Raw genomic sequence first — 23957 nt, forward strand, 5'->3', positions numbered from 1 at the left:
TAATGTTAATCAAACCCTCAGCAGTAATTTATCTTTGATCACAGAGTATTAACCAACTTTTAACAGTAAATAACTTTATATGAAGTGTTTTGGACAGTGGCTAGAACAGAGAGATCAAGCTGTGTTTGGGGACTAGTCAAAGCCATTATCGCAAAACATTATAGAAAATTAAATAAGGAATGTCTATGTTAGCTCCAAAGCATAAAGATCTCAATTAGTGAGCTCACTGTAGTCTTCCTAATCACTTGCTAATCACTGGAACGCGTTCCCCCATATACACCTGCTACATATCAAGATTCATAAGTGTTAAGAAAAAAATAGCTTTTGAATTTTCTCATCTAATTTTGCAACCCACTTCTATCTTTTAAAAAATTACCAGTGAATTTTTAAAAATGTCCTGTAACATCCATTAAGCTTTAAAAACTCACCCAGCTTTTTGTGCAGCTATGTAAGTGACATGATCAGGTTTACAGTTACATTACAGTTGTCTGAGCTTTCCTACATTAGCTACTTCCAGAGGTGGCATGTTTTCATTAAAGACAAAAGGAAATTCACACACAAAATTAGGTGTGGCTTAAATGTACACTAGCCAGGAAATTAAAGTGGAACTCCTGCCAGCATTCAGAGGCATTGCAGAAGATATGTTCTCCCAAAACAAGAGGCAACATTGGGCTTTTTAGCCCATCTATTCTGAGAAACCTCTATATGCTTCTTTCAGAGCTTTGTTTTGGGGCTTATCTATGCACAGGACATAAAGAGCAAAATTGAGAGAACCCAGGGAAAGGACATGTGTAGAAAAAAGTGACCATGAAGGAAAGAAAAATTGCAGAGGCGTACTCTCCAATTCAGAATTAAAAATTGCATAAGCAGCGTGATAGGATGCCCAAGAAATGTATTGGTCACATCACAAGCGGTCATTTCACCACATGCCCTCAGTCCCGCTGCATCATTTCTAATTGCTCCTTAGACTGCTTCCCTGATTCACTTCTTGCTTCCTTGTATGCTGCCACATCTTACACTTGGAATAGTTCTTCACTTCCGAAGCAGTGAGTAGCACCTCCCTGATCCTTTACAATTCCTTTTTTGCAAAGCCTTCTTGCATAGGTTTCCTAAACCATGGAAATACCATTTGTTAATTCATCCTGTGTATCACACTTGCCAAGAGTACTTTTCTGTTGTGTCCCAGGAAGCACTGTCGACAGCTATAGCTTCTATACACAGATACTTGACCAAGGGATTACTCTGTGCAAGGTGGGGGCAGAAGCTCACTGGCTCCTTTTAGGAGAAATACACTGTGAGAACGCAGACAGTATTAACAAATAAGTAGTCAGATACAGGTCTTTTGTTTATTGGACAATCTTCATCAAGCTAGCAGTGGAAATGGTCACTAAAGAGTGACTGCAGACTGTCAAACTCAAGACTTCATATGACCTGTTCTAGAGAGGTTACGAAAAAACACGGATTCCACAGTCAGAAATGCCCTAGTACCAAAATATTCCCTGCATGTTTAAGAGGTTCTTTACAGTCTGCTCAATGGCCGACTATAACAGTCATTAAGATACGCTAAAACCTTGTGGAAAAAAGTTCCATATAAATACACAAACAGAATAAAAAAGAGTGAACTAAATTCTCTAAGTTGCTAAACTAATTTCTGTAAGGCATTACCTCTTCAGTTTTGTTAGGATTTGTAACTTAAAAAAAAAATTTAAAAACTGAAATAGATTTTAAACTTTCCTAGCCTGTTCTGCTAAGGACATGGTCATCTTACTGTGTGACACAAAATTACAGTATGCAATATTTTTAAGGAGACCCTCATCGTTAAAACAAATGTTAGCAGACAGGTTATTTTTGAGAGAGATTTGCCCTCCACCCCCCAACACATCCCTTAAAAACTAAATTCTCTAAAAATATAACTTAAACAGCACTGTCTAACGTGATATTTAAAAAAACAAACAAACAGCATTTGCCACAGTTCAGAGTAAAAGCATATTGCACATTGTCTATACTGCTGTCCTGAGAACCTTTAAAAAAGAATACTGGCTTTCAGCAACTACAGAATGGTGGTTGCATATCAAGTGAGTGTTCTACACCCAAGCAGAAGTCTCCATGTTACTTGTAACTATCTACATTACCATACAAATCCTACATAGAATTTTTGACCAAACACAGGAAGTTCCAGCTCAAAATGATTTTAAAAACATAACCCTTTGGATACATGGTAGCAGGTATTCTCATTTCAGTTAAATTACTAGTACCCTTAACCCAGTTTTGCTAGAATGCTCCAAGATGGAATTTAAAGACCAAAGTTCTGTACAGCCTAACATTGCAGTCTTAGAATAAAGGCATAACCATTCCTAATTTCCATGGTAGAATTAACTGGTTCCCCTTCTCCACCTCCTCTTCATTAGTACAAGTTCTTCAGTCCTAAACTTCACTTTGACCACAATACATTAATCCCCAAAAATACTAACTGAAGGCAGTGAACCCCTTCAGTGTATATATAAGAATTTTCTTCCAAGGGGTTTTCTTCAAGTAACATTAGATCCCTGATGTAGCTTGTAAACAATTTTACTAAACAAATTATATCCAGTCACATAAGGCAGCAGCATCTTAAAAATCCTAAAGGTGATTTAAGATTGAGGTTTTTTTACATGAAGGCAGAGAGGTTTTGTTCAGTGGCACAGCATCCAAATCCAAGAGGACTTTTAAGGCAAAGAGGATTTGATGGTCATCTGGGTTACTTTCACTCCAGGTCAAGGAAAGGGAAAACAACATTTTACATAGAGATTTTGCACAGACTGGGATTGTTCATCCAGATAGCATCAAGAAGCTTCTATATCATCATTTTTAGTGGTAGTTTCCAGTGGAATAAACTGTCAGAAAGACCTTTGGATAGACGCCACTTTCAACAATAACCTCCCACAAGAATGTTATTTGAGAAGTCCCTCCAGGCATTCCTGCTCAAAATAACCCTTTAAAATCACAAGTGTTAGCATTTGTGATTAACTGGAGCCTGCTGTACAGAAGACTAAGCTAGTAAGCCCCATAGGGTGTAACTTCTTACACAAGATGCTTTTCAAAGTGACAACCTAAAGTGATGTATGTTATTGCATTTCTGTTTCTCTCAGTCTTATTAAAAGACAATACCCCAATCCTTGCAGGAATGGCACCTACATTAAAAAGGGTCTCAAGAGCAAACGTCTTCGGAATCAACTAGTTGTAAAGATTCTGTTCCTTTGTGTTCCTGTTCCTTTCGCTGCAGATATACATTTGGGTCTCATCCCATGGGGCCCTTTGTTCAGACTTCACTCACGTCACCATTTTTCTAGACAGTCATCTGTCAAAACACCTGGCTGTGTAGGAGTGATGTCCACTGAAATAGCTGCTGCCATAGGCCATGGAGATGCAGTGTCTAGGTTCTGTTGCTATAGCTACCTGCATCGTGATAGGTCCTTGGATGGGAAGAGTTTGCACAGAAGGTTGAAGGCTGGCCTGCAGAGCAGAGTAAGAATGCAGTGAGGTGCTAGCACTCTCAGAGAGTAGGCTGCTGGGCCTGTGGGCCTGCAAGGAGTCACGGTAAGCAGAGCACAAATCCTGCACTGGAGACTGGAACTGTGAAAGGGTAGTTGAGTGCTGGGCTAGTGGAGGATAACTGGATTGCTGAAACAGGACCTGAGTTGTGGTTTGGTGGTTCACACTTCCCACTACTTGCTGCTGCAAGGTTACTTGTTTTTTCAATTTGCTGGCTTCTTTGACATCGTTCTCATAATATCTAGAGAAAACAAAAATTAAAGCACAGCGTTGTCAAGCAAATGCAAGCTATCAGAATGGGTGTAAATATCTGAGGAGTTTCTACAAATTGATTTTCAGTTTTCCCCTTGCCAGCCTGTTCCTACACGGTCAGTACAAAGTTTTCCCATTGACCCTGATGGGCATAGGATTTGGGTGCTTATTAGCCTGCAGAGGTCAGAGTTAAAAAGAACTTCCTGTCCTCACTAATGTTCATATTTCCCGTCGGCACTTTGACTAGACTTGCCATTTCTATCTACTAATGACCATTCTGCACCATTAAAACATTCAGTGGGCATTTTGGTACATTTGGTCTCTAGCGTGGAGAGATCTTTTAAAACGTGCAGCTGTATTGTGTATCAAGACCCCATAAATGCAGAGTACCAATAAGGGAATCCTTTTCAGTCTCTGCTAGCAGGACTTGCCTGCGTCCACATAGATCATGACGGCGGCCAGGGCTATCACAACAGGACAAGCAACCTCCTCTCCTGGGGCTAGTTAGTGAGTGAGTGAGTGAGAGAGACAGAGAAAGTGAATAGTTCTGGAATGTCTTTGCTGGAAGGGGAATATTGCTATCACTTTACAGCAATACTTCATACACTAAAAAGTGTTATAACCTCGCAAAGGATGGATAGCTACTTACACAGAAGCTATAACGGAAGTCAAATTTTGTGCAGCCTACCCACCCAGTTGCATGAATTGATTACCATTCTGGTTGATTCAATGGATTCATGTGCTACCACTGCACCAATATTTAGAAAGATTGCCCCAATCCCCAATTTTGCTGATATGCGTTGAGATGTACTAATCTCATGTGATCTTAATTACTGCTACATTAAATGCCATTTGGAGTCTTTTCATCTCTACTTTTTTGGAGAGTAATAGAAAGTCTATTAAGAGTTTGAGGAATAGGTTACTTTGTTCCAGCAGTCTTACATTAGCATCATTTCGATACACTGGGCAAGATGCTCCCAGGAATAACACGTTACCAGCTGGAGCTGTGTGGTCCAGGAGGGAGAAATCTGCATACAGATGCGTGAGGCGCACACACAAGCAGCAGCAATCAGAGATGGTCGAAAGTTGAGGAAAGCATAATCTAAAGAAATTTTAAAAATAATATTACGCTTTGACCGATCACCATTCACTCTGAGTTCCATTCACTCTGTGCACATGCAGCAAGGTGGACCGAGTTAAACCTATATGCCAAATGCCCACAGAGGTGAACAGTTAAGTCTTCATATTTGATACACAGGCTGAAGAGTGGCATTTTGTGCCCAGCAAAAGCCTCCACAAATCAGGATGGAACATTTCAAACTATGACCCTGCTGTGGGCGTCTATCCCCTGCAAGCCATTCGGATCGGTTCCATTTCATGCAAGTTGAATGCATTTTCTGACACCTAATCAAGTTTCTAGGAAGGGTCTCAACTAAAACAAGGTTGGGCACTTAAACTTTAACCCAATTTTTCAAGAATCAAAAATACACCTTAGTTCAAATCTTGCTGCAGCCAAGACAGTGAGCCCCTTTGGCTTTTTAGCAGCTCTCCAAAACATCTCACCCTCAGGAAGGAAGTTAAAATCCACAACCCCCATTTCTAGTGACTCTCACTAGGGGCATCACAGAAAAGTTCTAGGGCTGGGCATTTCCAACCTGCTTTAGATGCTTGCAAAGAGGGCCATAAGGACTCTTCTAGGGGAAGAACCCTTCCCCTAGAAGTGCCTTTGATAATATGCACCATTTGCAGTCTGTAGCAATATGGAGGAAAGATATTGCTCTTTGCAGGTATTTTTATTGCACTTACATTGTGCCAGTTTTAAAAGCCTTTGTCTGCTATGGATTTTTGCCATTAGCCCACTGGAAGACTACTCAAGGGTAAATCTCTACACATCCCACCTCTCACAGCTGGACTGAGAGATTACCTTGCACTGAGAAATCAAGGAAGTAGTAAGCATATTTCTCCATGAAAGCTTTGACTTTGGTCAGGGAGGTGATGGGCCAGCCATTATGAAGGTCCTTCTCACCAACAGAAGCGAAGAGGTAGTAGTCAATGTAGTGTGCTGGAGTCGGCAGGCAGAGGTTCCAGTTGAAGTTTTCCAAGAGTAGCAGTTCCATCTTGAGCAGGTCTTTTTTGTTTAGCACCACGTTCACATTGCACATGTAAGCCAAGTTATTTAACTGCTCCAGCTTTGGAACGCGATCCTCCTTTTCTTCAAATTTGCCTAAAAAAAAAAAAAAAATTAAAAAATTAAAGATGGATTTCAAAATTGACTCAAAAACAAACTCAGCCCAAGGTCACCAAGATTCAAAGGATCCTGGCACTAGTTGTGCATTAGTAAGCATGTAGAATTCACAGATCCATCATGCAGCATGGGGAACCTGCTCTTCTAGTGGGACTAGCTGGAGTTTTGTGGACTTAAACCCAAAACTGATCAGGTGGTGTATATGCAAACTGCCAGGGTCTGTGCAAACACTGTATTTGGTCTATCTGTGCAAGACAAAGGTGTGCAGCTCTGGTGCACTGGTGAACTGTGAGCTCCAGAAGTATTTATTGGGGCAAGGGAAGAAGGCAGGAAGTGAGGTCTGATGATGTCTTGCCATGATCTGAATATAAGGTATATTTCAATATAAGCTTCCTTGTCTTTAAGAGCAACTCTAATATGCCAAATACCAACACTAGATACATGCAAGTCAAGGAGGCCCATACAACTTAGGACAATAGCAAACTTTATAGTGATGGGTACACGCTTGCACTATTATGAAGTTGTGTCACCAATGTTGTCTTTCCTTAAAGACTTAGTGAAACTGACCCAGCCAAAGGTATTGGAATCCTAAACGAATCTCCCAAAGGATAAGCCCACCTCCCCATGAGGACTTATATCACATTCAAAGGTTTAGGAACAGAGTCAGACCAAAAAATACATATATATAAAAATGTAAAAAGTGAAGTTAATTTGCAATTAAGTAATATTTTCCGTGCAAGGATCTCAAAAGGAGCTTGTTTCCATATAGCACAGAACATTTATAAGATTATTCTATGTGGTATTAATATAAATTTATAAAATAAAAAATTGCACAGATTTTTAATTAGCGCATCCCAGTAAAATACCTAGCACGATAGGACCCAAAACCCTTGGTGGGTCCTATTGGTGCTACTTCGATTGTCGCAGATAAATAATCCCAGTGCTTTAAAAAGCAGCACAAAACTCCTCCCCCCCAAAATCCATCCAAATAAATCCAAGCCGATTTTAAGCATGTTTTTAGAACAGTGCAGACCACCACTGGCCTTTGTTTACCCTTGCTGATGTTATTCCATATTCAGCTTACCCAGTGCGGAGTCTTGTCATCAGCAATGGGTAGTTTTTGCAGTGCAGCTCAGGCTCAGATGGTCGTAAATGTGTAACTACAACCCCCCCACACCTAATATCAGTCACCATAAAGAAGTTTGTAAGAAGAAGAGCCTATAAAGTATAATGCAAAATAAGAGGATACAAAGTGCGATGAGAAATGGGAAAGAACAAGACCTGTATTTGTTCTATCTTCCCTCTGCTAAATCCATACATTTTTGTTCTAGTATTCAAACAGCTATCAGTAGCTGAAGGAGTACACATCAACCCCACGATCACGAAAGCCTTAGGATATGGTTAGACAAGAGATTTAAAATTTGGTCCAGAGATCAAATATCAGCAAGACCCACAACTCCGTTCTTCCTTTGGATACACAAAGGCAGCTCCCTGCAGCACAAGTGCAGATAAATTAAGAAAACACTGATATACTTCCAGAGAAGTCTCAAGACACCAAAGGCCTTCTTGTTAAAACTGAAAAACAAACAAGTGGTCTAAACAACTTGTTCCTGAGTTTAACCATCCATCTACTTTTCTCTGATTTAGAATTTGCTTTCTGCCTTAAAACTAAGTAACCCCATCTTTGCAGCCATCTTGAATTAGATTGACTGCATCTACTTAACAATAATTTATCTATTGAACATTTGTTCAGGATCTTATAGAAGCAGATGTTGGAATTCATTAGCATTTTTATACATAGCAAAAAGCTTGGTGGCACATCTTGGGAGATGCAAATGCATTCTGTAGGAAAACTGTATTTCAATATGAAAAGAGAATCTGCTCCTATTTCAAGAGTTTTATACTGCACGGGGTTTCAGAAGTGAACAGAAATCCAAGATAAGCATGTATCTAAGCAAAGCAATCTGCTAAACTATGAACTGTGACATTTAACTTTTCAGGTACTAGAAATACATACTAGAAAAAACAAGCCATTTCTATAGCAAGTTATCTTTTTGGGGAAAAAACTGTTTTGAACTTAAGCATTTGCTATTTAAATATAGAAAGAACAGGGCAGTAGCTACAGTGCTAACTCAAAATGTAACTGCTTTAAATAATAGTCTAATTTAAAATGTGTACTCTTAATGATTGGGTATATAATGGAGTCCACATAAAAACTGTAACCTATTAAAAATACACACTTCACTTGTCTATTGACAAATGCCTTTCTGGTAATGTTGGGGTTTTAGCCACCACTGACATCAATTTATTCAATTTCTTTGTTTAAAAACTCAGATTCTCCCAGATTTCTCATGGAAAGCGACAGGAAAACACCTCAATTTCTGAGCATGCTACAGTATATAGACAGACTGATCAGGAAAATCATGTTACTGTCAAGTAAAAACTTGCTTCAAGAAATCAACTAACACACGCACTTAACCCATTCTTTTCATGAATGATGTGCTGAAGATGAGTGCCTGTATATCATTTTAGCCAGAATTTCAGCTCTTTCTAGTGCAAATAGTCCCTCCAGTTTTCTTCTCCAGCAGCATTGACACTCCATAGGTCTCTAACCCAGTAGGTACCAAAGTATTCTTAGTCCCTTCTACAATGCTGGCCACCTAAATGAGAGAAGGAGTACTTGTGGCACCTTAGAGACTAACCAATTTATTTGAGCATGAGCTTTCGTGAGCTACAGCTCACAGCTGTAGCTCACGAAAGCTCATGCTCAAATAAATTGGTTAGTCTCTAAGGTGCCACAAGTACTCCTTTTCTTTTTGCGAATACAGACTAACACGGCTATTACTCTGAAACCTAAATGAGAAGCTCAATACTCCAACTGCTATGTTAGGTCAAATTACAAGCTTAAAGACAAGACCATAACACCCTCCCTCAACCTCGGTCATATGCCTTGCAAGGCACCCTCGTCATGGTAACGATTCAATAGATCCTAGCAGAACTAAAAAGGGAGCAATGAAGAGATTAACACCACCAATTTCACTGGAACGGGCAAGTGGACACTTTTAAAATTACAAATATTCAGAAAGCTTTAAACAACTGCTCGAAACAGAAGAATCCTGCCGTGATACCAAGACTATCAACACCACTACCCATATGCCCATATGTTTTTTTGTTTTTTTTAATATGCACACACAATACGTTGGGTTGCATGGGGGGGGGGGGGAGGGAGAGGAATACACCTTAAAAAGTATAAATTGCTTCAGCGGTACTTTTGAAGTTGTGTTGCCTAGTGATTAGAACAAATACTTGCATCACCAAAGTCTCACTGCCAACAAGCCCTGAATTACGAATGCCAATTTAATTTACTTATTTTAAAAAGAAAAATCCACACCCTTTCAGGCTTTCATAGGGGCTAAAGAAGTTTTTAAAAACCCTGTCATTTCCCTTTTACACACCAACTTTTAAGGTATGTTTTCACTTCAGAGTTACCTCTGGCTCTCACTCATGTTTTATCCTTAATTCCCCTACCCTTCAAAACACAAATCCCCCTCTCTCGCATTTCAGCCAGGGCTGATGGCTCATCTTGGGGTATAGCCTAAAGCTTGGGCAACAGCCAGGACACAAAACTCAGGTATTGCTTTGCAGAGTGGCTGCTCACATACCCAGGCTGTGCTATCCCAGGTATCAACGATCCCAATTAACTCTGCAGTGGAGAAATGTCCTAAAATAATTTACCATAAAGGTTAGTCACTGCCAGATTTAGGTCTGGTTCACACTTGGAAACCTGAATCAATTGAAAAGATTTAAATCAGAAGTTTGCACCAATATAATTAGATCAATTTTAAATAGATTCTGTTACACTGGTGAAAATTTTCCCAACATATATATAGAGAAGCCCTAAATCACTCAGATGGATGCATTCTCTCTTTCAATATGGAACAAGTCAGCTGTGATTAAAGTGAATTCCCTTCAACATCCTGCACCAGAAGTATTATTTTTCAACACTCAAACTGTTTTTTATCAAAGTCTAAACCTTTTTTAATTATACGCATTCGTTGCAATGTTCTACTGTGTTAAGGCTGCCATCGGAAAGGCCTACTTTCCATCCTTCACAACTTCCCTGTGGGGAAAAAAAGTCTTTATCTGAAGCTAGACATGGAAGGTCTGGATCCCAGAAACAAGCTGGCAAGTTGAAGCTTATACCATGTACTTAGGCTTTTCCTTCCAATGGAGAGTACCCGTGCTTCTAGTATTCTTGAATTTGTTTACATACCTATCCATGGGGGAAAATTTTTAAATACAGTATGTTTTCAAACTCATAGGGCATAAAACAGATACACACAGAGAAAGGGTTCTTTGCACGTAGCCCTATACATACTATATTTAATACGCAGCACTTGCTAAGGAAGTCAGAAGAGACTCCCAATGCAGAGCCAAATTGTTCCTCTAAACATTCTATCAATCTGGTGGATAAATACTACCTTCTTGGTTGAATGGAAACATACTTCAATAACTATATGGCCTGCAGCGGTATGAGGCCTACAATAAAATTGGAGAGGTGCTCTGGGCAAGTGGATTAAGAAATGCTACAGAGTTTCTGACCTTTGTTCTGCCATTCCAAGCATTGCTTGTCTCTGTCCAACCCAGCTCTGCGGAATCTAGCTGCACATCAAGTCTCTATAGCCACCCACATTTAGCATTTTTCTTTAAGTTTCTATCTTTGCTACCCAAGTGGTAGCAATGCTGGAGGACCAGGGTAGTCAACACACTGTTGTTTTAACCAATAGCCTCCATTGCGATAGTATTTCAGCACTCGCAGTCTTCATCCTTTCAGACACCCCTGTTGTGACAGGGAAGTGCTACTATACCCATTTTACAGATGAGGAATGGAGGCACAGAGAAATTAAGACGTGGCCTACACTTAACAGTTAGATTGACATAACTACATTGCTCAGGGTTGTGAAAAGAAATCGGGCCCTGAGTGCCATTATTAGGGCGACCTAATCCCTGGTGCAGGTGCAGTAGTGCCTCTCAGAGAAGTAGATGAACTGCATTGATAGGAACAACCCTTCTGTTGATGTAGGAAGGGTCTACACCAGTGGTGGGCAACCTGCGGCCCGTCAGGGTAATCCACTGGTGGGCTGCGAGACAGTTTGTTTACATTGACTGTCCACAGGCTCAGCCGCCCACAGCTCCCAGTGGCCACGGTTTGCCGTTCCCGGCCAATGGGAGCTGCGGGAAGCAGTGTGGGCCGCAGGTTGCCCACCACTGGCCTACACCCTGCCACTCCTGTGGCACAGCTGCCTTGTCATAGCTGTGCGGTAGCAGCACAGACATGGCCTAAAGGTCACACACGAAGTCCGGTAGAGCAGGGACTTAACGAATGTCTCGCAAATGCTACGCTAGCACCCGAGCCACTGGCCTTTCTTCTTTTAACAAGACTACCTTTCCTCTTGAGTCTACACAAGCGCTGTCTGCCACCCCTTTGCTATCACCCTTTGGAAATGTGATAAAAAGCATGAGTGCAGATATAACCAAAACCGTCATTTATTCATCAGTTCCTTTTCCCTCCACAGTGGTGACCTCCGTCTGCAGATATCAGTTTTTGATTTCCATCCTTTGTGCTGAGGGCCAGAGAACATCACCTCCACATCAGCCTGAAAAGACAATACTTCTCCACTTCACTCCGCTACACGAATAGCTGGAGTGGGAAAAGACCCAGATATTTAAAATCCATTTACAGATTTAGAACAAAACAGGATTAATGAAACGTTAGGATTCAGACTCATGACAGCTGGAGAGCGTGGGAGTACAAAGTTAAAAGAAAAGCAGAGGCCAAGGAGAGTGAACATTAAGGTAGGACAGAAAACCAATCAACAAAAGTTTTGAATCAGAATTGTCAGTACAGGAAAATAGCAAAAAGCTCAAGGTATTCACCTGAGGAAACAGCTAAAATAAAACTTTGTTATATGTTCAGTATTTTGTGAGTATAATAACTGAAGAGATAAAGCTTATTCCCCTACTGTTTCCATTTGAATTTTGATTTTAGATTTTTCACACACACACACACACACACACACACACACACACGCAAAGGGAAAAAAAATTGGGACATGCAAGCTTATCAAGAAATGAGTCTACTGTAGTGAGACCTGCTTTCACTTCAGAACAGACAAGATTCAGAGGCCAAAATCTCCAACAGGTAACTAAAATTAGGCTCCTAAATCCACCTTAGGCACCTGGATAAGTTCCTTATTTTTAAAGATGTCTAGCACGCGGAAGTTCCCCTCTTTGTTCAGGATTGTCTCAAAGACAAATGCACACATTTTACAACCGAGTTCTCTCCCCACCCTCAAAAGTGAGCTCTGAGTTACCTGGCAAAGATCTAATGACATACACTTATTTAATGTGCCAAACTGCAATGCAATAGGTAATCACTCAAGTACCCATAAAACATGGACTGTTCAATAGCTGTACTCAGATTCAAAACTCTTTGAACACCTACAAATATACTAGCTTGTGTTTTAATCAGCATTAAGGCCTGCTCTACTGTAGAAAGAGGTGAGTGAGCTAGCCATTAAAAAAAAAAAAAAAAAAAAAAAAAAAAAAAAAGCCTTTTCCCTAGCGTAGGCATCCCTAAAGGGCTTTTCAGTCATGTTAAACTAACTTTATGAAGCTAACCTTAACCATAAAGGAAGCCATATCTTTCCTTGTTGACCCATTAAGACAGGACCATACTGACTTTCACATAAAGTGAGGCTTCAGAGCCAAGACTAGAACATAGTAGCCCCAAATCCCAGTTCTTTGCTTTCAGTAGCCCCTAATTTATACCACCCCTCCGTAAATCATTTAAAGGCCATTTATTCTGACAGTTTGAAAGCGGCTCAGTGGAAGGCCTGCAGTCAAGTGTGGAGAAACATGATCTGGGGAACTCAGCAGCTAAAGAAGATCGATATTCAGAAAGAAAACTTCTTTGGATGCATCCGATGAAGTGAGCTGTAGCTCACGAAAGCTTATGCTCAAATAAATTTGTTAGTCTCTAAGGTGCCACAAGTACTCCTTTAATTTTTGCGAATACAGACTAACACGGCTGCCACTCTGAAACCTGTTCTTTGGATATGTTATCTGAAAGCTAAAATGCACATGCTACAAGACGGAAGACACACAAAGCCCTTAGGCAGCTCCAACTTTGCCCTGCTTTTGCAGAATTTCTTTTTCTTCCTGTCTGGCAGGGCCTCATTAAGATCAGGTCATTGAAAGGTTAGGAAAAGTATACAGTAACCAAGTAATTAACATAAATAAATTCCTATGGGATTAGGAGAGAGTATACATTTTCACAGAGCCAGGATGGCTGTGCTGCACTCAACTTCTTTAGGCTACATTTACCACTGTACGGGACTGTGGCTTTCCCCAGAATTAGTCACCTACTTCTCAAAAAAGTAGTTATAAAGCGCATTGCCACTCGAAAAGCAGTGTGTACAGGTCTCCATTCACCTTCCTGAAAGGAAGCCGTGTCACACATATTTGATTCCCAGTATGTGACCAATCAACAGATAATGGAATAATGAGAGGGTTAGTCTGGTGCGAAGTTAAGAATGCAGTAATTAATGCCTGCTGCACTGCAAAATTTTAAACATAGTTCAAAGGCAGCAATAAACAGATTCACTAAAAAGAAAGAGTGTCTCTCCAGATTATTTGTTTGCTACAAATTCAAACCAACTGCTTTGATGTATGGTTACATATGAGTGACACGCAGGTTATCATTCCTTTTTGCTTCCGCAGTGATCAGTGCTACTACACACCCGTAGAATCTTCCCGTCAATCCATTTTTCAAACTAACAGGTAGAGCCTTTAAACACCAGAGCTGTATGCTAAACAAATTTAATTGTTATTGTTAAGTCTAATATTAAAGTAAAAAAATAAAAATCAGGAAGATCTTGCTGTTCAAGGTGATGTTTTCCTTGGTTCATCTTGGTCATTTCATTAGCAGATTAAACAGGTGACATGACAATTTTTAATTCTACTCCTTAGGTATAAAAAAAAACAACAACAAAAAACCTTGTCTAACTTTCAGAAAATGACAACATCCTCCATATTTTTGAGCTTCTTCAGGTATTGCCACAGAGCAGTACAGGCGAGTCGCATCTTACGCGGGGGTTAGGTTCTAAAGTCATGCATAAGGTGAAAGTTGCATATAGTCAAGTTTACCCTTGAAAATCCCTTAAATCGCCCATAAAGTACAGTACAGTAAACTGTACAGGTTTTGTGTATACTGTACAACCCTGTACAGCAGGGGTCAGCAACCTGTGGCACGTGTGCCAAAGGCACACACGCGAGCTGATTTTTGGCGGCTCTCTGCTGCCAGCCGGGGTCCTGGCCCCACTCAGCCCACTGCCAGCCTGGATGAACAGAACCCCGGGCCAACAGCGGGCTGGCGGCTGGGACCCCTGGCTGGCAGGGGCCAGCGGACAGAAACCCAGACCAGCAGCGGGCTGAGCGGCTCAGCCCGCTGGCCCCTGCCAGCCAGAGGTCCTGGCCGCTGGCCCAGCTCAGCCCGCTGCTGGCCTGGATGAACGGAACCCAGGGCCGGCAGTGGGCTGAGCAGCGCCAGAGGCCAGGACCGCTCAGCCCGCTGCCAGTCTGGGGTTCCGGCTGCCGGCCCCTGTAATTGTAAAATGTATTATTGGCACGCCAAGCCTTAATTTAAGATAGACTTGGCAAGCCACTTCTCAGAAGGTTGCCGACCCCTGCACTAGAATCCACTCAACGCAGCAAGATGCTCACACTTTGGGTATGTCTACACTACCTGCCAGATCAGCGGGCAGCGATCAATCCAGCGGGGATCGATTTATCGCATCTAGTCTAGACACGATAAATCGACCCGAGCGCTCTCCCATTGACTCCTGTACTCCACCGCCGCGAGAGGCACATGGGAACTGAGACCGACTGAGGGAACAGCAGATTCACGTCTCCTATCTCACGCTCACTCCAGCAAATACTCACCAGCAACCACACATCAAAAAACACAAACCCAGGAACCTATCCTTGCAACAAAGCCCGTTGCCAACTCTGTCCACATATGTATTCAAGGGACACCATCATAGGACCTAATCACATCAGCCACATCATCAGTGGCTCGTGCACCTGCACATCTACCAATGTGATATATGCCATCATGTGCCAGCAATTCCCCTCTGCCATGTACATTGGCCAAACTGGACAGTCTCTACGCAAAAGAATAAATGGACACAAATCAGACGTCAAGAATTATAACATCCAAAAACCAGTCAGAGAACACTTCAACCTCCCTGGAAACTCAATTACAGACCTAAAAGTCGCAATCCTTCAACAAAAAAAACCCTTCAAAAACAGACTCCAATGAGAAACTGCAAAGGAATTAATTTGCAAACTGGACACCACTAAATTAGGCTTGAATAAAGACTGGGAGCGGATGAGTCCTTACACAAACTAAAAACTATTTCCCCATGCTAATTTTCCCCCTATTGTTACTCACACCTTCTTGTCCACTGTTTGAAATGGGCCATCCTGATTATCACTACAAAAGGTTTTTTTCTCCTGCTGATAACAGCCCACCCTAACTGATGAGTCTCGTTAGAGTTGGTATGGCAACACCCATGTTTTCATGTTGTGTGTGTGTGTGTGTCTCTCTCTCTCTCTCTCTATATCTCTCCCAACTGTATTTTCCACGGCCTGCATCCAATGAAGTGGGTTTTAGCCCATGAAAGCTTATGCCCTAATAAATTTGTTAGTCTCTAAGGTGCCACAAGTACTCCTTGTTCTTTTTTCAAAGATTCAAGAGTGAATTAGGGCACAGAGAACATGCATTAGCCTCTCACTTTCGGAGATAATTTTGAATCAGTTTTTAAAGTTCCCCCTCTGGACTTTATGACTCACCTAAAGCTATCCTAGCACTTGGCACAGAAATTTCAGAAGAGTTCATTGGCGGATCTCTGTAAGAACCTCTGTGTTCTTGTGAAACTAAGGACTAGCTAAATTAACAATCAGCTCCATAAATTCTAAATCACTCCTTCTTTCCACTCAATCACAGATATCTTCAAAAGCTTTTTGCAGTTTGGAAAACAATCCATGACTGTACAACCTGGAAAGTATCAAGAAAACAAAGTTCTGTCCTGTTTGGCTTTAATCAAGATGATTTATTACATGCTTTAAATTTAAACAATGACAGCTAAGTTCAGTTGTGGTGTTCAAATTTTGACTGTTTTGAATGCTCTCAGAACTACTTTTCACTTTTGCTCCTTAGCAAGTTTCTAAGTTGGATGTTAAATACAAATTAGCAACCAGAAGAAATCTATGACCTACAATATGGACTTTAGCTGGAGGAGTTGAAACAACATTCTAAACAAAGCAGCCCTTCAGATTGTCACATTGCAGGTAGATAACATCGCAGGAAGTTGAAATCAAGGCAGAAGTCCTATGGCAAACAATATTCTGTAATATTAAGTTACTTGAGATACTTTCCAATACAACATCCCAGCGATTGTATCAAGTTATATATGGACATGTTTTCTCTGACCCTAATTCCAGCCTGACCCATCAACGTTGCTTCTCAATTCATTGAGCACACGGTGCAATTTACTTCCACTCTGCACTTTAAATTACTTGAATTTGAAAACAGGAAGAGTCATTACATCAGATTTATTAGCTCACAATCAGGGCGAAAAGTCATTAAAAAAAAATCAATTTATATTGTAAGTCACTATTTCTAACTTTTTCCCCCCTCTCACAGCCTTAATCGTCAAAGCAGATGTTTTGTGCTTGTTCCTTTAGTTTCATAGTAGGACCACAAGCTCAAAATACAACTTTTATAGGTAAACAGCCTGTGCTAGATTTGCAACCAACACCACTTTCTGACACATTCTATACCTACAAATCAAGAAAGCTGAAAGTGTTTCAACCAGGCTATACTCCATCAGTATGAAGTCACTTAGGCCTGGTCTAAGCTAGGAAATTAGGTCTGTATAACTATGTCACTCGGTATGAAAATCCACACCCCTGAATGACACAATTAAACCGACCTAACCCCCTAGTGTAAACAGCACTGGGTTGACGGGAGAATTCTCCCATCGACCTAGCTACCACCTCTTGGAGAGATGGATTACCTGTGGTGACAGGAGAAGTCCTGCCATTGGTGTAGATAATATCTGCACTGAAGTGCTGCAGCATTTTAAGCATAGGTAAGTCCTTAGATGCTTTTGAAAATCCCACTCTGAGGTGCCTAAATAGTTTCCTAGAATCCTGATTTTAGGCTATTTTTTCAACTGTTGGCCTATGCGTAAAGAGTTCCAATTCCTTTGTTAATGCATTGAAAAACCTAAACATCTCATCATTAAACACTGAAGCAGTTTTGTTTTCAAGTGATGCCTCTTAAGAAAAGAATAATCAAAAATACGTTGGCCTCTGATGCTGCAAACACTTATGCACATGCTTAACTTTAAGCACATGAGCTAGAACTATTGAATTCAATGGAACTACTTGCGTGAGCAAAGTTACATACCTGCTTAAGTGTGTGCAGGATCTGGGCTTTAAATTTTCAATATTTTGTTCTTTGCCTATAGCAGTTTTGTACAATAGAAATAAGATGTCCTCCCAGTAGCGTTCTTCTTAAGAAGCAGCAGGTGTAACTAAATTTTAATCTAAAGTTACAATAGCAAAAGTTGTAAATTAGGTGTATAAAGCCACAACCTGATTAAATCAGATTTAAATCACTCCACTCTGGTCACAATCAAGCGGTCTTCCCAGTGTGAAAAACTTGCTTTCTTTAAAAAGAAATATGTTCAGCTAGTTAGAGGGAAGCCTGAAACAGTGTTGCCAAGAGGAACAGATTTAAGTCAAAGAGAAAAGAACATTTCATTAGCTCATCTGTCTGCCAGAAAGGATTAAAACTGCCTACCCACACTGGCTTTTAACTAGGAAAAAAAGATAAAGGTTTAAAAGGGGCACCACAGCTGCCAAAAGGTACCCGAAGCAAACGTTGCTATGCGATCCTAGCTATAGTGCGCAGCTCAGAGTGTTTACCAGGGAGCTTGCGGGGGAGAGAAGGAAGGACTTCCTGGGGTTTTGCACAGTGACGAAATTAAAAGAGGACATACAATTAGTTTTATTAGAGTTTCAGAGTCCAACAGAGGAGTGGGTTAAAAAGGAATATTGACGGTCAGTTTGAAGAGTCATTAAAATGCAAGTGCTTTTCATCCCATAAATACCCAATTCAATCAAACCAAGTGTGGGATACACAGATCAAGCACATCCAGCCAGGACTGAAGGAAACACACATTCAATGCTACAAAGTGGTATGCAGTTGAATACTGACAGACTACATTTTTCTTCACTCCTTGACCCACTAGATGACAATACACATCTGAGTGAAAGTTTTCCCAACTAGTTTGTGTTACTGGCAAGATAGAGGCACTAGCAGCTCACAATGAGATCTCTAGCTGGTGTGTAAGATAACTGGCTCAATTAAAGCTAGGTCTGCACTGACAACTGAACTACTAAACTTCTGTCTTTCAGAGGTATTTCCCTTCCCCTCCCCCCCCAAAGGAAAAAAAAAAAGAAAAGTTTTGCCATGACAAGTGCTAAAGCGAACAGCAACGGAAACACTGCTCGCTGGGGGTAGAAGATTTTGTTGGCAGGAGAGCCAACAAACAGCGGCTACAATGATTAAAGTGACTTTTGGCGGCATGGCTGTGGCAACACAGCCATGTTGCAGAAAGCTGTGTAGTGTAGACATAGCCTTAACGTTTCCTCCTCTTCCCCCCGCCAGCCCCACTAGCTTCTCATCTTCCTGCTGCATCTTCCCATAACCTAGATGGAGAGCTCTTTGGGACAGGGATTCTTTCCTGTCTCTCTGTACAGCATATACCACAATGGGTCCCTATTCCTTGTCTGGTGCCCCTAGGTGCTAGTGAAATACAAATAAGACAATTTAGCCCTATGTAGGGACAGAGCTTCTCCTTTTATGGTTTATAAATATGCACTGACTTAGAAAGGGGAGTGAGAAATCACATCTGGCTCATTTTTGCTACAAGAAATTAAATGTGTTTTATCATGTGCTTCTTGCTAACCCATCCTTTTAAGTGAAGATACTTCCATGCCATTAATAGGCAGTATTTCCAGCTCACATTTTTATCTTGAATCTCAAATTTGGTATCTTTCTTAAAGCCCCAAGCTCCTGGAGTCAGGTGAAAACATTACAAAGTCTGTTTTTCTTTTCTTTTAAAATGACTGTTGAAAAAAATCTTTAAAAGTTGAGCCCTAGAGGTTCAAAAAACAGAAAGCATATAAAAAGAAGCCAAAGTGTGTGTGTGGGGGGGGGGGCCGGAAGAGAGACAGAGGGAGGGGTCAAATTTCAAATTTTTTAAGCCAATCTTAGGATGTTTGGGGGCTTGACTTATGATTTTTGAATGCTTGAAACTGGCAGTAGCCCCATCAGATACAAGCCTCCAACTTATTGGGGTCCGCAGAAATCAGGGCAGGCAAGAGCTCTTACCCCCTGTGAGATGTCCTTCCTCTTAGCTATATCCATAAATCCACCAACTGTTTTCATCTTTCTTCCAATGCCTAGTGGGCCAGCATGTACCTTCTTCTAATTTCAATAATCAGTTCCAGGCACCTGGTGTTGATTATAAACACAGAACAGCTCTTCAGGCTCACATACACAGATGAGGGTCATGTAGTCTACCAGTTTTCTAATTCATTTTCTGGAGGTGTGACCCCACACAGTCACCTCAGATCGAATCACTGCTGGTTTTAAGACTGTCAGTGTGTTGTTCCTGAAAAATCATTCAACTTCCTGCATGTCCTTTTGGCATTTTGGGGTGTGGAGGTGTTAAGTGATAAATTAGAGGCAATGCAGAAGCCACTCCACCCCACCCCCCCATCTCCTGAGGATGAGTCATCTTGGGGAAAAAATAGGAATGACAGTTGAAACATGACACAGAAATTTGATTTTGGGAGAGGAGGTGGGATTAATATTTGGAATTTATCAAAGTGCTCTAGGTTCCCTTTATTACACTAATACCTACCTCATAGATAGCACTTTTCATTTGATCTCAATTCTTTGCACATTAGGTCAGCGTCATCCCCATTTTAAAGATGGGGAAATGGAGGCACGGAGGGGAAGTGGTTTGCCCAAGGTCACACAGCGAGCCAATGGCAGAGCTGAAAATACAACCCACTTCTCTGGAGTCCTGCTCCCGTGCTCTATCCACTAGGCCAGTTGTTTCCTGACCTGGGATAGGAGGAGGGGGGATACAGCATAACTTTAAAATGGAAAAACACACACACTTGGGGCAGTTTGTGCCTCACTTGTAAAATATTAAAATTTATTCAAGTTGTTAGCAAACAGGTACATGACAAGCAACACTCATTAAGGAAGAGTAATATTGTCAGCCCAACCGCTCCTCCTTCAGGGCTCTTCCTTCTCCCCACACCACGCCATAATGCAGCCAGCCAGGGAACCAGGAGTGGCCAGCACCAGTTACAAGTCACCCACCTGCTGTCTCCCAGCCCCAAATAAGAGCAGTAGTAACATAGTCTGTTAATGACTTGGGAGGAAAGGCTGTGCACAAAGACAGCCTGGTGGTGAAAAAAGCTGAAGCGTGCAGAGGGTTGAGGAAGAACAGACTATCAGGAGTGTGACAAAGAACTGTGTAGAGAAAGGAGAGGGATTGGGAACAGAGAAATAAGGAAGTGAGCAAAAACACTGAACAGATGGTGGTGAAAGGAAGGCTGAATCAACAGTAGCATGTTTAAGAAAAACACTTTGAGAGCCACATAAGACTTGGCAGCGATGGAAAGCTGGCCCCCAATATGGATGCCCAGTTAAGTGAGGCTAATTCAAAATAAGCTTCAGGTGTCTCTGCATCTCTCTCTGAAGGAGAAAGTCTCACTCCTGGGAAGGATTTTAAAGCCTGGCAGTTGTAGGGTAAGCTTCAGTAAAGTGAGGGCCACCAGGTTGTACTTACCCCAGAAAGGAGCATTTGGTATTACCAAGGCATTTAGTCAGCATTTTCCAACTGGGCAGTAAAGCTAAATCCTCATAAGAATGGAATGTTTAGGGGGAGATAAATTGAAGACAGGGGACAGCGCCAGGCATGGAGGACACCAAATGAACTTCACTTACCTGTGTTTATCAAAAACTCTGCCGTTCTAGGCCTGTAACAAGCTGGATGACCTATTGTCAACACAAACTGTTTCCCACTCAAGAAGGTAGCTAGGATTCTCCTCACACAAGTCACTGACATGCAGAAGATATCTGGGGAAAACAATTTTCTGGACACATTGCAAGGCCTAGAACTCTCCAACCCCGTGGCCAGAGAGACGCATTGTCTTCTCTGACCACAGGTGTTGGTGGGAGAATGGGTTTGGTTCCCCCCCCGAGAGATTAGCATGCCATAGTTATCTCACTGTAAAATCTGAAGTGAAGACAAGGCACCTGTAGTTTATACTGTGGGGTAGGTAGGCTATTACTCCCCCCACCACCAGTCAGTGACCTCGCCTAGTTTATCTCATGGCAAGTCTACCGGTGCCTTGCCTCCACTGTGTTTTACAGCAGGACAGTCAACACAAAAGTTAGTCAACCTGTAGTGAAAACACAACTTTTTTTGGTCGGTGAAGACATAGCCAGAGTGGTAGAGCTAGGAGTTGTCTATATGGGAAAGTTATACCAGTTACCATAACGTAGCCATATAACAGTCTTATCTACCAGCATAAAAGGAAAGGGAAACAAAAACAAAAACACACACACACACACACACCAACCCCACACCAACCGACAAGCTAAAATCAAAAAGCTACAACTTATAGAAGAGGGAGAAATTAAATTCACAGTGAAGTCTTATGTGCCATCCTACCTAACTTAATTTCTAACATTGACCAGGAAACAATTTACTGCGCTTCTGTTATTTATATTGCACTAGCACATACATATGCCAATCAAGAACTGGGTCCTCATTGTGATAGGCACTGTACAAACAGATGATACCCACCCGAAAAGAATTACTGTAAGTGAATGGAAAACCCACCACACCGAACTTGTTAGAAGCCAAACAGACAGACTGCCTGCCCATGTGTCAATGAAGCAGTTTTGCCAACTAGACTGAATAGGGCCTGTGGAAGCTTTTCTTTAGCTCACTAACAACATATGTCAGGTGCCCGGAAAAGCGAGCCTCACTGGCTTAGAGCACACTCATAAGCAATGCTCTTTCTCAGCCTTTCAGTCAGAAAGCAGCTCTTTCTCTCCCACCCACCCCTCCTTCTAGTCTCAACAAAGGAGTCTGCAAATGCATCTTCTCTCAGACAGCTGAGACTTGCATTGCTCTAGCTTTTGGAAGGCAGCCCACAATCCTCCTTGCTGAAAGCAAGCAGCTGAGCTGCCCCCATCAAGGCACAGGGCACTTACACATTCATGCTGGTTGGTTGCTGTGCTGTCACTAATGACTTTCTCCAACTGTGCATAGCAAGGGTGTCACAAAGCAGAACCCACTGGATGAGTTGGAAGCCGCTCTACATGCTCAGCAGGAGAACAGGGTGGGGAGAGATTGTCCATACCAGACCTCAGCTCAGATAGTGTTAATGTGTTCTGCTTTTGCTCCAGTTCCCTCTATTTTTTCTAGTGCTAACTCAGCTCTTGGGAAGCACACTGGAGGATTAAGATGTTGGGTAAACTCTGTAATATGGTAATACTCTGTTAAAATGAGAGATTTGATTACTATAATCCTGTATAATGTCTTCTTAAACAAAAGCTCACTGTTGTAATGATTGTTTTGTTTCTGATATTTACATGGCAAGAATCTGTGAACCTGTTAATACTTCCTAAATAAACAGTAATAAAAAAGAAAAGAAAAGAAGAAGTTTGGTAAAAACCCTCTGAGAAATTAGAATGTTCTGGAAGCAACATGGCACTGAATATAGTGAAGCAGCCAACAACAGATTGCTCATGGAGTTTGGCTAAAAAAAACAACTACCTTGTAATGAAAGCAGAACCCTCAAGGGGGGAAAGAGGGGCAATAACTAAAAATTGTGAAAAGAAAAGGAGTACTTGTGGCACCTTGGAGATGGCACCTGTAGCTCACGAAAGCTTATGCTCAAATAAATTGGTTAGTCTCCAAGGTGCCACAAGTCCTCCTTTTCTTTTTGCAAATACAGACTAACACGGCTGTTACTCTGAAACCTAAAAATTGTGAGAGCGTTCAAAGCTGTCCTGTGTTAACTCATGGAAGGAGAGCTGTTGCCTAAACCCAGCTGTTGAGGTTTAGCTCTTCAGGGAAGAAAGGAGAGCAAGATTTTATACTGATAAAAGCAGAGTTCTCTTTAGGGGTAGTCTAAACACAAAAAGTGGTACTGCTTTAACTCTACAGGTATAGTGGAAGCTGTGCATTGTCCTTCCCCCTAAGTGCACAGGTGGTTATACCAGTATAGCACCTTTATGGCAGAATAACTGTGTCCACACTATGGGTTGTGCTGGTATAATTTATTTTAATTCCTAATCAAAATAGTTATATTGGTATAGAATTCAGCATTAGTAAACCAGGCCTTAGTATATTACTGGACGATAGGTTTTAAGTTATGGTGTGGCTTTGCAGAGTGTTAACCAGTTGTTTCCTTTACTGCAGTCAAGACTACGTACGCAATTTAGAGATAGGGTTCCCTCTGCCTCAGAGAAATTTTACAGAGAAAAATCTCCCAGTCTTGTACTCTTTTCCCAGAATAAGGACCACAGCAATGCTGTCTGAATGGGCACCTAAACAGCCTGATTCAGGAATCAAATGCCTTTCATCTCCATAAATTGATAACTCTGGGATGTGTGTCAATCTCTGTAGCCTTCCTGAACTAGGGTATTTAACTGCTTCTGAAAGCCATTTTCAAGCAACAGATTCCCTGTGAACCA

General features: G+C 41.5%; 1 protein-coding gene across 1 annotated transcript in view; it reads right to left on the reverse strand.

The window, feature by feature from the left end:
- Window positions 1-874: 874 nt before the first annotated feature.
- Window positions 875-23957, reverse strand: part of CCNJL (cyclin J like) — a 46783-nt gene continuing 23700 nt past the window's right edge. The window contains exons 4-6 of the mRNA XM_074960620.1: window positions 5708-6007; window positions 4726-4885; window positions 875-3772 (exon numbers count right to left, since the gene is read on the reverse strand). Of these exons, the coding sequence (XP_074816721.1) occupies window positions 3334-3772; window positions 4726-4885; window positions 5708-6007 (899 nt within the window). The 3' untranslated portion in view covers window positions 875-3333. The remainder of the gene's footprint in view (window positions 3773-4725; window positions 4886-5707; window positions 6008-23957) is intronic.

Source organism: Natator depressus, chromosome 8, assembly GCF_965152275.1.
Source record: "Natator depressus isolate rNatDep1 chromosome 8, rNatDep2.hap1, whole genome shotgun sequence".
Taxonomy (NCBI): Eukaryota; Metazoa; Chordata; order Testudines; family Cheloniidae; genus Natator; species Natator depressus.